Source organism: Rhinopithecus bieti, unplaced genomic scaffold (genome assembly GCF_001698545.2).
Source record: "Rhinopithecus bieti isolate Rb0 unplaced genomic scaffold, ASM169854v2 scaffold_13710, whole genome shotgun sequence".
In the NCBI taxonomy this organism is placed as follows: Eukaryota; Metazoa; Chordata; class Mammalia; order Primates; family Cercopithecidae; genus Rhinopithecus; species Rhinopithecus bieti.
Window position 1 is genome coordinate 1,501,246 of NW_016807962.1, and position 14,403 is coordinate 1,515,648.

A 14,403-nucleotide genomic window follows, 5' to 3' on the forward strand; every position below is an offset into this window, starting at 1 on the left:
TTGATGGGTGCTGACGAGTTGATGGGTGCAGCACACCAACATGGCACAAGTATACATATGTAACAAACCTGCACGTTATGCACATGTACCCTAGAACTTAAAGTATAATAAAAAAGAAAAAAAACAAAACACTGGTGGAACATACATGCATGTCCCATATGTGGAAATCAGTCCATTCACAGATAAGCAGTTTGCTAATAAGAAGATTGGCATAGGCCAAGTATGGATAACATTTTTTTACTGAATTAAGGCACTCCACTCTGAAGTGAAAAGATCTTCCCTCCCTTAACCAAAGAGGATGGCAAGTTTTGGTATGAGTTTTAAGACACTCTCCTACCACAGGAAACAAAGCTTCCTCTTTCTGGAAACTCCCTCTTTGAATCCACTGACATCTTTACCCTCACCCAGAAACCTCAATCCTCCTACTATCCTTACACAGTTTCTGTTAATAGAAACAACAGATCAAATTAGTACCAGAATGTTACAGTTGGACCAAAAATGCAAGCTGAAAATTTTCTATCTCTACTTAAAGTATGTGGTCAGACCAATTCTTAGATTAAAAAGTGATACCTTTATGGTCTTGGCAGTCCAAAAGCATATTGTTTTCATCTGCAATCTCAACTTGCTCACACCACTGTCCTTCAGAATGAAAAGGTAGAGTCTCTGATCCAATCAAAGGTGAAAGTGACCTAGATCTCAGATTGGACATAGATGATGGGATAGGAGAGTGAGATGACGATGGCATCTTTGCTTTGCAGAATATTTTTTGTTGAGAACCTTTCTTCATTGCAAAAATAAAGCCAGGTGTTCATCAAAACCTGTAAGAGTTTTCAGTATATTCAACAAGATTAATTTTTAAGAGCTATCAAAACTATTATTTCTAGAAACTTCAGGTCTATAAAGTTATAAACTCAGAGGCTATAGATACTAGGACCCATACTACTCCAAGCTGATGGAGCAGACACTATATTAAACATCACCGAAGACCTTACCAGAGAGAAAAGAGATCTCCAGAGGGTCTAGAATTGACACATGCTCCAGCTGGAAGTGTTGTCATTCCTGTTGTTTATTGAACCAAACTAGTCCCAAGGCCCCTTTTACCCACACAAGGGGATCCTAGAATGCAGGAAGCTGGAATATTTGGCAACCAGCAGTATTTAATACTGATAAGCACTCTCTCCTTCCTCAAAGTTTCTTCCTTTGGTTTCTGGGACACCGCACTCTCCTGGTATCCTCGTCCCTCCCTGGCCACTCCATGGACTCCTTTGCTGGCTTTTGTTCCTCCTTGCAGTGTAATTTAAACATCAGAACTCCTCAATGGTCCCTTCTAGTTTCTCTCTAATCTTATCTTGGATAAATTAATGCACACTCATGGTTCCCAATGCCATGTGTTTACTCTTATTTATCTATTTTTATTTTTTATTTTTTTGAGACGGAATCTCGCTCTTGTCGCCCAGGCTGGAGTGCAATGATGTGATCTTGGCTCACTGCAACCTCCGCCTCCTGGGTCCAAGCTATTCTTCTGCCTCGGCCTCCTGAGTAGCTGGAATTCCTGGTGCCTGCCACCATGACCAGCTAATTTTTGTACTTTTAGTAGAGACAGGGTTTCGCCATGTTGGCCAGGCTGATCTCGAACTCCTGACCTCAGGTGATCCGCCTGCCTCAGCTTCCCAAATTGCTGGGATTATATATGGGCGTGAGCCACCAAACCCAGCCAATATTTATATCCTCAATCCAATCTTTCTCTGAGCTCCAGACTCCTATTTCTAATTGCTTACGTGATATCTCATTGGCATCCTAAACTCAGTTCAGCTTGAATTTATTATTTACCCTGTTCCTCCTCTCACCCTCCTGTTCCTCTTCCAGTGTTCCCTAAACAGTGAACAGTGCTCGCTGGAATAAGCCAAAAACCTGGGAGTCATTCTTGACACCTCCCTCTTCCCTTGTCCCATACTCAGCCAATCGCTAAATCTTGTTAATTCTTACTCCCAAATACCTCTCAAATTAAGTCTGCTTCTTTCCATTTTCACTCTCACGCACTCTAATCCAAGCCCTCATCAAACTACTATAACAGCTTCTAACTGATCTGTCTGCAAGCTCTCTTGCCTTACTGTTCCATCATTACATTGCAGTCAGATAGCCAGAGTGATGTCATTTTGCTTAACATTTGTCTCCATTCTGAACTGTATGCTCCATGAGAGCCTGTCTGTTTTGTTTATAGAGTCTCCCCAGTCTAGCATAGTGCCTGGTACCTAGCAGGAACTCAATATATATTTGCTGAATAAATGAACGAATAGAGTTATCTTCCAGTCATCCCTCTCCATCATCCACCAATATTGATTCTATCTCTAAAATATTTTGAAATTCATCTCTATCCATCTTCACAGTTACTGCCCTAGATCCAACTTTTATCCTCTCTTGCTTTGACTATTAGATACTCTCTGAACCAGCTTCCTTCCAATTCTCCTTTGCTTTACCCTCAATCCATCCTCTACCTTTGACCCACTTATATAATAAAAACAAAAGAAATGTAACGGTTTCCAGTGCCTATGAGTCTAAATATTTTGGCACCATGCACCACAAACAGGACTCATCACAGTCTGACCCCAACTTTCTGGCCTCCCCATCACATGCCATTGCTCTAGTCATCTTTTTGTCATTACCTGAACACATCATGAGTTTTTGCTTATGAAATTCCCTTTCCTTAAAGGGAATTCTTTAAAGGGAATTAAACATCCTCTCCTTTCTCTCAACCAATTAAAATGTTACTTTATTTGTGAAGACTTTCCAGAAATCTACTTTCTTTAGATAGAATGAATTCTCCCTGTTTATTACACTGAATATACCTACTGTATATCTTTTGCTTGCCCAGAATGTAACATCGACAAGTGGAGGAATAATCTCTGAATTCCCAGCAGCTCCATGGTGTAGGTCATGAATACATCTAACACCTTATAGCTAGAATTCGCCCGGTTTAAAAACCATACTTTCAACAGTGTGCTCTTTCATGCATGTGCTCTCTCTCTTTGTATGCATATTTTTTATTGGAATGTATCATACATAAAGTACATAAATCATAAGTGTATATAGCTTCATGAATTTCTATACAGTGAACACAAGCTATGTAATCGACATCCAGGTAAAGAAACAGAATATTTCCAGAATCCCAGAAGTCCTCTCATGCCCCCTTCCAGTCACTAACTCCCACACATGGGTAATCACTATTCTGACTTCCAACACCAGAGATTTTTGAACTATTTTGAACTTTAGAGAAATGAAACCATAAAATATCTTTTAAATCTGCCTTTTGTTAAATATTGTTTCTGTAATTCATTCATATTTGTCTTATGCTATATGAAAACATCTGATCACTTCAAATTTCAGTGTCTACTATTCTTATCTACAAAATCAATTTTATTGAAGTATAAGTCTTCCAGAAGGAACTAAAGCATTTGTTAATGAAAGAGACCTTGGTCAAATTCCTTTAAATGTTTTCACATAAAAATATTTATTTTCTTATATGAAAGAAAGGTAAAGTTCATGACCATTAAGGCTCAGAATGGTTTAGCACTATGACTTGATTAGTCCTTAAAAATGACATCCTCATCTGGGTGTGGTGGCTCATGCCTGTAATCCCAGCACTTTGAGAGGCCGAGGCGGGCAGATTAATAGGTCGGGAGATCGGGACCATCCTGGCTAATACAGTGAAACCTCATCTCTACTAAAAATACAAAACATGAGCCAGGCATGGTGGCAGGCGCCTGTAGTCCCAGCTACTTAGGAGGCTGAGGCAGGAGAATGGCATGAACCCGGAAGGCGGAGCTTGCAGTGAGCCTAGATAGTGCCACTGCACTCCAGCCTGGGCAACACAGCGAGACTCCGACTCACAAAAAAAAAAAAAAAAAAAATGACATCCTCTTCTGTTCCAGGCATACAGTGTGCTGTGCCTACAGTGTGCTGTACGCTGTAGAACACAGCCTAGCAAATGATAAATAATTAACATTTATTGAATGAATTAGTCATAAAGAACATAAAATGTAAAATGTACTATTTAGTATCTCAACAAAAAGATGCCTGCATGAGCAATACTAGTCCTCAATATCAATCGTCCTAAATTTGCAAGGTTAGGTGTATGCAAAAAAGATTTTCATGATACACAGTTGTACATTTAGTCATTTAGTCTAAAAGTACATTTAGTCTAAAACAGTACAAAATTATAAACTTGACAAACTTTCGGACAAAAAAAACTTATAAGGTGTATAGATCTTGAGCAAGGCTATATTAATAATGATGCTATCTTTGCTTAGTACCTTAATTTCCCCTATAGTCACTGCTGAAAATGTGAAAATGGAAATTATTTTTTAGAAAAAAATTTAATGAAATAAGATATTAGCTTAAAGTAGTTTTTAATCCAAGGATTGAGTAGCTCAAGTGTTAATGCTATATAAATTGGCATTAGAAAGGGATAGTGGGCCGGCGCGGTGGCTCAAGCCTGTAATCCCAGCACTTTGGGAGGCCGAGACGGGCGGATCACGAGGTCAGGAGATCGAGACCATCCTGGCTAACACGTGAAACCCCATCTCTACTAAAAGATACAAAAAACTAGCCGGGCGAGGTGGCGGGCGCCTGTAGTCCCAGCTACTCGGGAGGCTGAGGCAGGCGAATGGCGTAAACACGGGAGGCGGAGCTTGCAGTGAGCTGAGATCCAGCCACTGCACTCCAGTCCCGGCGACAGAGCGAGACTCCACCTCAAAAAAAAAAAAAAAAAAAAAAGAAAGGGATAGTGGAATGATGTGTAAACATCTTCATATACGTGGTATTGTAAAATATCACACATATGATATCATGCATCACATAACAATGTTTTGGTCAACAATGGACCACATACATGACAGTGGTCCCATAAGATTATAATAAAGCTGAAAAATTCCTATAACTTAGTAACATCATAGATGTCATAATATCATAGTGCTACACATTACTCACATGTTTGTAGCGATGCTGATATAAACAAACCTACTATGCTACAAGGTGTACACAAGTCTAGCACATACAATTATGTAGAGTACATAGTACTTGGTAATAAATGTCCGTGTTACTGGCTTATGTATTTACTATACCGTACTTTTTATTGTTAGAGTGTACTCATTCTATTTATTTTTTTTTTTTAAAAGTTAACTGTAAAACAGACTCAGGCAGGTAGGTCCTTCAGGAGGTATTCCAGAACATAATATTGTTATCATAAGAGATGACAGCTCCATGCCTGTTATTGCCCCTGAAGACCCTGAAGATCAGTGGAACAAGATATGAAAGGCAGTTATACTGATTATCCTGACCCTTACAGGCCTAGGCTAATGTGTGTGTTTATGTCTCCGTTTTAAGAAAACATTTAAAAGTAAGAGTGTTTAAAATAGAAAAAAGCTTATAGAATAAGGTTATAAAGAAATTAATTTTGTACAACCGTACAATGTGCTCATGTTTTTTTTTTTTTTTTGAGACGGAGTCTCGCTCTGTTGCCCAGGCTGGAGTGCAGTGGCCGGATCTCAGCTCACTGCAAGCTCCGCCTCCCGGGTTTATGCCATTCTCCTGCCTCAGCCTCCCGAGTAGCTGGGACTACAGGCGCCCACCACCTCGCCTGGCTAGTTTTTTTGTATTTTTTTTAGTAGAGACGGGGTTTCACCGGGTTAGCCAGTATGGTCTCGATCTCCTGATGTCGTGATCCACCCGTCTCGGCCTCCCAAAGTGCTGGGATTACAGGCTTGAGCCACCGCGCTCAGCCTGTGTTTACGTTTTAAGCTAAGTTTTATTATAAAAGAGTCAAAAGTTTTTAAAAAGTTTAAAGTTTATAAAGTAAAAACATTACAGCAAGCTAAAGCTAATTTACTATTGAAGAGAGAAAAAATGTTTAATAAATTTAGTGTAGCCTAAGTGTACAGTGTTTATAATAAAGTCTACAATAGTGTACAGTAATGTCCTGCATCGTCACATCTTCCAGTCCTGCAAGCTCCAATCATGTGGTAAGTGCTCTATACAGGTATACATTTTTACATTTTATACCATATTTTTATTGTACCTTTTCTTTCTTTCTTTTTTTCTTTTTGAGAGGGAGTCTCCCTCTGTCACCCAGACTGGTATGCAGTGACACGATCTCGGCTCACTGAAACCTCCGCCTCCCGGGTTCAAGCGATTCTCCCACCTCAGCCTCCTGAGTAGCTGGGACTACAGGCGCATGCCACTACACCTGGCTAATTTTGGTATTTTTAGTAGAGACAGGGTTTCACCATATTGGCCAGGCTGGTCTCGAACTCCTGACCTTGTGATCCACGTGTCTTGGCCTCCCAAAGTGCTGGGATTACAAGTGTGAGCCACCCACTCAGTCCCTTTTCTATGTTTAGATGCATAAATATTTACCATTGTGCTACAACTGCCTGAAGTATTCAGTACAGTAACATGCGGTACAGGTCTGTAGCCTAGGAGCAAGAGGCTATCCCTATACCATCTAGGTTTGTGTAAGTACATTCTATGTTTGCACAATGATGAAATTGTCTAACAATGCATTTTACAGAGCAAATTCTGTCATTAAGGGACACATGACTGTATGTTAAATTAAACTAAATTTTGCCTGCAAGTGCCTCTGTACTTTAAGTCTCTACATAATGAACTGCAACATAACTTAAAAGGTAAACTAACTGAAAGCCTAACTTAGGAGTATGTTTTTGTAACAAATAGCTGACTCTCAGCCAATCACAGCAGCTGAGCTTCAGTCAATCACAGGCAGTCAAGTGATCATACCATGTTCAAATAAGGTAAACACAGAGCTATAACCAATCAAGCTGTTTCTGTACCTCACTTCCCTTTTCTATCCATGAATGCTGCCTGCCTACATTGCAGAACAGACCTCTCTAAATTTCTTCTGGTTCTGAGGGCTGCCCAATTTGTGAACTATTCTTTGTTCAATTAAACTGTTAAATTTAATTTGTTGATAATGTCTCTTTTAACCTGTATATTTGATGCTCCTCCTGTTTCCTATCACATAGCTCTTAAAACCTTTGGGATCTCCACAGTGATAACAGTGTCTTTCATATACTAATAAGATGACTGGTGACACCTAGATAGCTTTGGGATGGGGGCCAGTCACCAGAAAGACTAAGGCATGTTTAGAAGGTTGGGACTTTGAGCCCAACCTCACAACCTTTAAGGAGGGGAGAGCAGCTAAAATTGATTTGAAAACCAGTAGCCAATGATATGAGCAATCATGCCTACATAAGTAAGCCTCCATAAAACCCCAAAAGGACAGGGTCCAGAGAACTTCCAGATAGCTGACATGTGGAGGTGTCTGGAGGATGGCATGCTGGCGAGAGCATGAAACTTCATACCCCTTTCCACATACCTTGTCCTATGCAACTCTTCCTCTGGCTGTTTGTATATTTTGTAATATCCTTTATAATAAATGGGAAAATGTAAGTTCTGTGAGCCACTCGAGCAAATTAATTGAACCCAAGGAGAGGGTAGTGGGAGTCCCAATTTATAGCTCGGTGGTCAGAAGTATAGGTGGCAATCTACTACTTGTAATGGGCATCTGAAGTTAGTGGCACTCTTGTGGGACTGAGTCCTTAACCTGTGGGATCTGATGCTATCTCCAGGCAAACAGTGTCAGAATTGAACTGAGTAAGAGGACACTCAGCTGGTGTCCACTGAAGAAGTTCTGATGTATGAGGCAACAACCCTTACACGCCTGGTGTCAGAAGTATTGTACTGTGTGGTACGGCAGTAGGAAAAACATTTTGAGTTTTTCATATTTATATTAAAAGATAATATACCTTCACAAGTATGTGGGTATATATAAGCTGTGATTATACAGAAACTTCCCGCAAACTCCCAGCTTTCTGTGTAACAGCTGGCCATGAAGAAATTAAGACCTTCATTCCATAGGGGTCCTACCCAATACCCAGGAGGAAGGAATGCTGCACAGAGAGGTCAAGAGAAATCTGGAGAGGCAGGCCTTGCTGAATTTCCTGACTTAGTCTATTAGCGTTAGACCATACCCATTTTGTCCAATCCTATTTCTATACAGCTGTCCATACTTCATTGATCCTAAGCATAAAAATGGATAATTTTTTCTGCATTTTTGGGTCTTCATTCTGAAGGTTCCCATGACACATAAAGCTTTGATCAAATAAATTTGCTATGCTTTTCTCTTGTTAACCTGTCTTTGTTACTGGGGTGTTGGCCATGACCATCTTTATAATGAAACAGAAAGGTATCACTCCCTTTCCTCCCCTACAGAACTTATATACAGTATATAAAGGAGAGATTACACTCATATAATCTATTAATATATTCAATTTTTGGAATTCCTCTTTGGATTCTGCTTTCAAATTAATTTGTAAGTCTCACAAGAAAATCGGGCCCATCACTTCAGGTACATTTTGTTTTTATTTTCCCAGTTTGATCGCTAACCTTACTCAGTAAACTTGACTCCATTTAAAGTTTGTCTACTTCCAAAAATTTAATGAAAAGATGATGATTGAAGTTAATTCTAAAGAATATCATACTAGTGGCTAACATTTACTGAAGGCTTACCATGTACCAAATATTGTGATATTTCGTCAGGCACAGTGTGTATACTTGCAGTCCCAGTTGCTCCAGAGGATGAGGCAGGAGGATCGCTTGATCCCAGGAGCTCCAGGCTACAATGTGCTATGATCAACCTTGTGACTGGCCACTGCACTCCAGCCTGGGTAGCATAGGGAGTCTCTGTCTCTAAAAAACAGACAGACAAACATATGTTGTGATAAGCTCTTTATGTGTATCATCACATTGAAAGAATTGAATACAACAACTCTATAAGTGTTATTTCCCATTTTACAGATGAAGATCTTAAATAATTTGTCCAAAGTTCCTTAACTAATTGGTTTGGCTAAAACTTGAAACCTGATCTAATTCAAAACCCATGTTTTTAACGACCATGTCATATAGCTATCTGAGTTTCCTGGAGTCTAGATTATGTTTGCTTTGTTCCCTATGGCCTAGCATGATGCCATAGGCAGCAGGTGCCTGTAATCCCAGCTACTTGGGAGGCTGAGGCACAAAAATCACTTGAACTGGGGAGGTGGAGGTTGCAGTGAGCCAAGATCATGTCACTGCACTCCAGCCTGGGCAACAGAGCGAGATTCCGTCTCAAAAAAACAAAACAAAAAAAATCCTGAAGGTAACCCAGAAAATTTTATACAAAGAAAGGATCTCTGATATCATGATCTGGTCTCTCAAGGTGAGTAGTCTGAAGGGAATAAAAACCTGTCATATTTTTTGTTTTTAAAAAGTTAATTATTATTTCACATACATTACAATATAGCCAAATGTCCCATGCCAATAGCCTCATTCACTACAGGTTAAGCACTCCAAATCTGAAAATCTGAAATATTTAAATATAAATATAAAAAATATAAATAAGTATAATGCAAATATTCCAAAATCTGAAAAAATCCAAAATCCCAGACACTTTTGGTAGCAAGCATTTTGGATAAAAGATAATCAATCTGTACTTTATTTTAATTTTTTTGGAGACAGGGTTTCACTATGTTGTCCAGGCTGATCTCGAACTCCTGAGCTCAAGCAATCCTCCCACCTCTGCCTCCCAAAGTGTTAGGATTACAGACGTGAGCTACCACACCTGGCCTTCAACCTGTTCTTTAAACTGTGAACTTAAATGTATCTGTACTTTTTGCTTCATTTTCTCATATTAAACTATATATATGGATCAGAAAAACTCCCCCAAGTCACATTAACTGCTATTTATGCCATTTCCACAAGGCTTTTGGTCCAAATTTCAAGCGTGGTAAACAATTTCTGTGCCTTATAACACAATTTTGCCATGGAAAAAAGTCTTTTAGTAATTTTAATATTATGAAATACATATTTAGTCTTAAGTCCCTTTTGCTGTCATAAGTGTGTTTTTGTATGCTAATGAGTTGACCGATGGCTAACCACCTCTAGGCAGCTTCAGGATCGTGGCTGGTCACTAGAAAGAGGGAGGGGAGAGGGGCTAAAGGTTGAGTTGATCACCAATGGTCAGTGATGTAATCAATCAGGCCTACATAATAAAGCCTCCGTAAAAATTTAAAAGACTGGGTTTGGGGAGCATCCAGATAGCTGGACACGGAGGGGGTCCTGGAGGGGAATCCACCCAGAGAGGGCGTGGAAGCTGTACGCCCCTTTCCACCTGCCTTACACTATGCATCTTTTCATCTATATCCTTTGTAATACCTTTTATAACAAACCAGTAAATGTAAGTAAGTGCTCCCTGAGTTCTGTGAACTGCTCTAGCAAATTAATCAAACCCAAGGAGGGAGTTGTGGGAACTCTGATTTATATTAATCAAACCCAAAGAGGGAGTTGTGGGAACTCTGATTTATAGCTGGTCAGTCAGAAGCACAGGTAAAACTGAGGCCTACGGTTGGCATCAAAACTTGGGGGCAGTCTTGTAAGCCAGCCTTCAACCTGAGGGATGTGACACTGTCTCCAGGCAGACAGTGTCAGAATTGAACTGGAGGACAGTCCTGTGGTGCCCACCACTGCAGAACTGACTGCTTGCTTAATGTGTGGGGGAAAATCCTACAGGATCATGTTGTGAGTGTATAGTGAGAGAAATTGAGTTTGTTTAATCTGTAGTCTCAGTAATACTATTTTTTTCTTTTTTTGAGACAGAGTCTCACTTGGTTGCCCAGGCTGGAGTGCAGTGGTGTGATCTCGGATCACTGTAACCTCTGCCTCCCAGGTTCAAGTGATTCTCCCACCTCAACCTACCAAGTAACTGGGATTACAGGCGCGTGGCACCACGCCTGGCTAATGTTTTTATTTTTGGTAGAGATGAGGTTTCGCCATGTTGGCCAGGCTGGTCTCAAACTCCTGACCTCAGATGATCCACCCACCTCGGCCTCCCAAAGTGCTGGGATTACAGCCACCACACTCAGTCCTCAGTAATACTATTGATGTTGCTAAACTGCACTGGCATTCTCCTTCTAAATACGAATACTCTAAAATTTGAGAAAAGCTAAGAGGCATGTGCTTAGGTAAAATCTTATTCCTAATTAAATGGATTAATAGACGACATTTATTATAGTATATATAATATGTAGTTGGGGTTTTCTTTCCCCCTTAGGCAAGGTCTTTCTCTGTCGCCCAAGCTGGAGTATAGGGGCATGCTCATGGCTCACGGCAACCTTGCCCTCCTGGGCAAGTGATCCTCCTACCTCAGCCTCCTGAGTAGCTGGGACTACAGCAGCATACGACCATGTTCAGCTAATTTTTTTATTTTTTGTAGAGATAGGGTCTCACTATAGTTCCCAGGTTGGTCTCAAATTCCTGGGCTCAAGTGATCTTTCTGCCTCAGCCTCTCAACGTGCTGGGATTACAGGTGTGAGCCACTGTGCCCAGCCTGTAGTTTTTACACCCTAATGACCAAGACCCCTTAGGTCTCACCAGACTATCATGAGGTCCTTTATTACCTCTCCTGATTAGTAGAAGTCAGGCTTACTCATTCATAGACTTAAACCCTCGCTTGCCACAACTTCTGTAAAGCTTTAACATTGAAACAAGATATATGTAATCGGTCTCAGAGAATAGCTAACTCAGTGAAGTGGGCTTATGGGTTTACAGTGTTTGAGAATGGCTGGCATTATTTCATAGGCTACTGCCTGGAGGTGGTAAATGCTGAATTATAATTTTAAGGGAGAGATGAGGATGTAGTTTGATCCTAGGATGTTGTCTGCAATCACATGAACAAAAACCAAGCAAGCAATGGAAAAAATGAAGACAGCTGAGAGGCAGGCTAGGGCGAGTGAAGGAGCAGGATAAAGAGAAAAAAAAAAAGCAAATAAAGTTCAGAGCTACAGTTGTATTTTAAAGGTTGTCTGCAGAGCAAGAGAAAGCCATTGGAATGACATGATAATCAGAATCCTATGTCCAGGCAACAAAACATTACCCATCCTGCCACCTATAAACCCAGATACTTGCTCTGATCTAACAATTCAGTCCATCACAGCTTAGTAGAGACTGCAAACTCCACCTCCATCCAGCCTTTCCTAACTTTGCTAACTTCCCATCTTCTCTGATCTCCAAATAAGGCAGACCTCCTTCTGTCTCTCTACAGACTCCCTAATATGCAAATACCCATCCCCATTTCTTAACCCCCATATCCCTCTCCTTAGCCCTTTAATTGGATTTCAGTACTTTCCCTCCAAGTCTACTTCATCCCATACCCTCTGACCTACTGAAATACTTTCCTTCCTTAACCTTCTCCTCCTTTCAAATATCCTGATTCCTATTCCTCTGCAAAGTCTCCAACCGTTTTTCTTTCCAAGCCAATTCCCCCATTCTGTGCTGTCCACCTCTGCCTCCCACTCTTCTTTATCCCATTCTGCCAATTTTCCCACAAATTCTATCCCAGTTCCCTAACACAGTAATAGTCTCCCCCACTTCTCTATGGTTCTTTCCTGTGCCCAGACTCAACCTTTCTCTATCCATCCAGACTTCCCAAGCTGCTCATCTCTCTTCATCCCAGAAAATACTCTGACATCCTAATGCGTTCCAATATGCTGACCTCCAATTACTCCCCTCCCTAAACAAAATACTCAAACCTCCACCCATTCCTCTTCATCGCAACCCAACTGCCTGCCTATTTGCCCTTCCGTCCTAATACTCTGGCCCCCGTGTCCTTTTCCACCTATTAAAAGCCTGAATCTCCCTCTCCCATCTCTCTTCTGCTCAGATAAAAAGCCTGAATCCCCTTCTCCCATCTCTCTTCTGCTCAGATACCCTAAAACTCAAGCTTCCCATCTCTTTCCATTAATTATTCAATTTTATTGAGCAACTTTTATGTAGGAAGAACCATGCTAGGACCTAAGCTCAAGATGTATAAGATTTTGTCTCCCAATTACCCATGATCTCTGCACCACGCAGTCTCCTTCATAGCATTTTATAAGTTATTTGTGAAACTACTTGATTGTTGCCTGTTTCTCCTTCTAGACTATAAGCTACAAGAGAGCAGAGGTCTTGTCTGTTGTTCTATAGACAATAAATATTTGTTGACTGAAGGACTGTACTAAACACTCTAGACAATACCAAATTTAAATCCTCAAAGATTTGATAGGATCAGAATTACTAACCTCATTTACAAGTGGCAATATATCTGAACAATTAAAAGCCTGGATTCTGGAACGAAACAGCCTGAGTTCACATTCTGATTTTCCACTTACTGTGTGACCTTAGGCAAATTACTTAACCTTTCTAATCCTCAGTGCTATCACTTTTTAAGTGGGGGTGATAACCTCATACAAGTTATTTTAAATTCTAAATGAGGTTAATACGTGCAAAGTGCTTAAAACTGGATCTGACAAACAGTGAACACCCAAACGTGATTCGCAATTATTTGGACAATGAGGAAACATGATCAGGAAGGCTCAGACACATGCCAAGGATCACAGACCCGGTCAGGTTACACAAGGTGGCAGAATTGAGGTTTGAGCCCAAGTTTGCCTGGCTTCAAAATTCACTAGTCCCTTAACGAATATAACGGAAGTGTTTGCTCTTCCCCTCCTTTTAGCATTTCGTCCCCACATCCTGTCATCTTTCTCCACGCACTGTAGTCCGTCAGATACCGTGACAACCCGTCAGGACGCCCAAACTGTCCTTTCTCCCGCTCACTCCCCACAGACAGCTGGCACATCCCAGCTCTCCCCTCAGCTCAGGTAGCAGGACGCACGACCTTCTGGGCGCCGCACCCTAACTTCCACACCTCCCCACGCTCTGGTTCTTCATCCCCCATCTCCCCCGCCGTCCCCACCTCTTCCCATCCAAACCTCCCTCCTTCATCCACCGCCCCACGCCCGTTCCGGGCCCTCCCCCTCTTTCCCGTCCAATCCCAATTCCCAGACACGCGCCCCCGCCCCGAATCCATCCCAAGCCGGCCCACCCCACGCCCGGTTCCGGCCTTCCCGCCTTTGCCGCCGGCCCCCACCGCTCGGGTTGGACGCCGGAGAACGGGCTCGACCAGGTCTGACGCTCACCGCCTAGGAGCCGAGCCGAGCAGTCCCGCAGGCTGAGGCGGAGCGGAAGACGTTGGGGCTCTTTCCTCAGGCGCGCAGCGGCGCGACGGCCATTTTGTTGTGTTGTGCCGGTTGCCGAGGGGCCCCGCGCGCGTGGGCGGGGCCTGCCTCAGCTACGCCCCTCTCCCTCCCCGGGGCTTTTGGGAGGGACGCAGAGGCGTTTCCCGCCGCCTTTGCAGCCAGCGCTCTAGGGTGCTGGGGAGTCTTGGGCGCCAGGCTTCCTGCCGCGCGGGGCCGGCGGGATTTGCTGCCTTCGCCTTCGGCTTGCCTTGCAGGTGAAGTTACGGGTGCAGCGTCA

The 14,403-nt window shown here is 42.0% G+C and overlaps 1 protein-coding gene across 1 annotated transcript in view; it reads right to left on the minus strand.

The window, feature by feature from the left end:
- Positions 1–14,190, minus strand: part of CNTRL (centriolin) — a 97,674-nt gene extending 83,484 nt beyond the window's left edge. The window contains 3 exon segments of the mRNA XM_017884217.1: positions 571–818; positions 8,584–8,763; positions 14,067–14,190. Of these exon segments, the coding sequence (XP_017739706.1) occupies positions 571–787 (217 nt within the window). The 5' untranslated portion in view covers positions 788–818; positions 8,584–8,763; positions 14,067–14,190.
- Between the last annotated feature and the right edge of the window lie 213 nt (positions 14,191–14,403).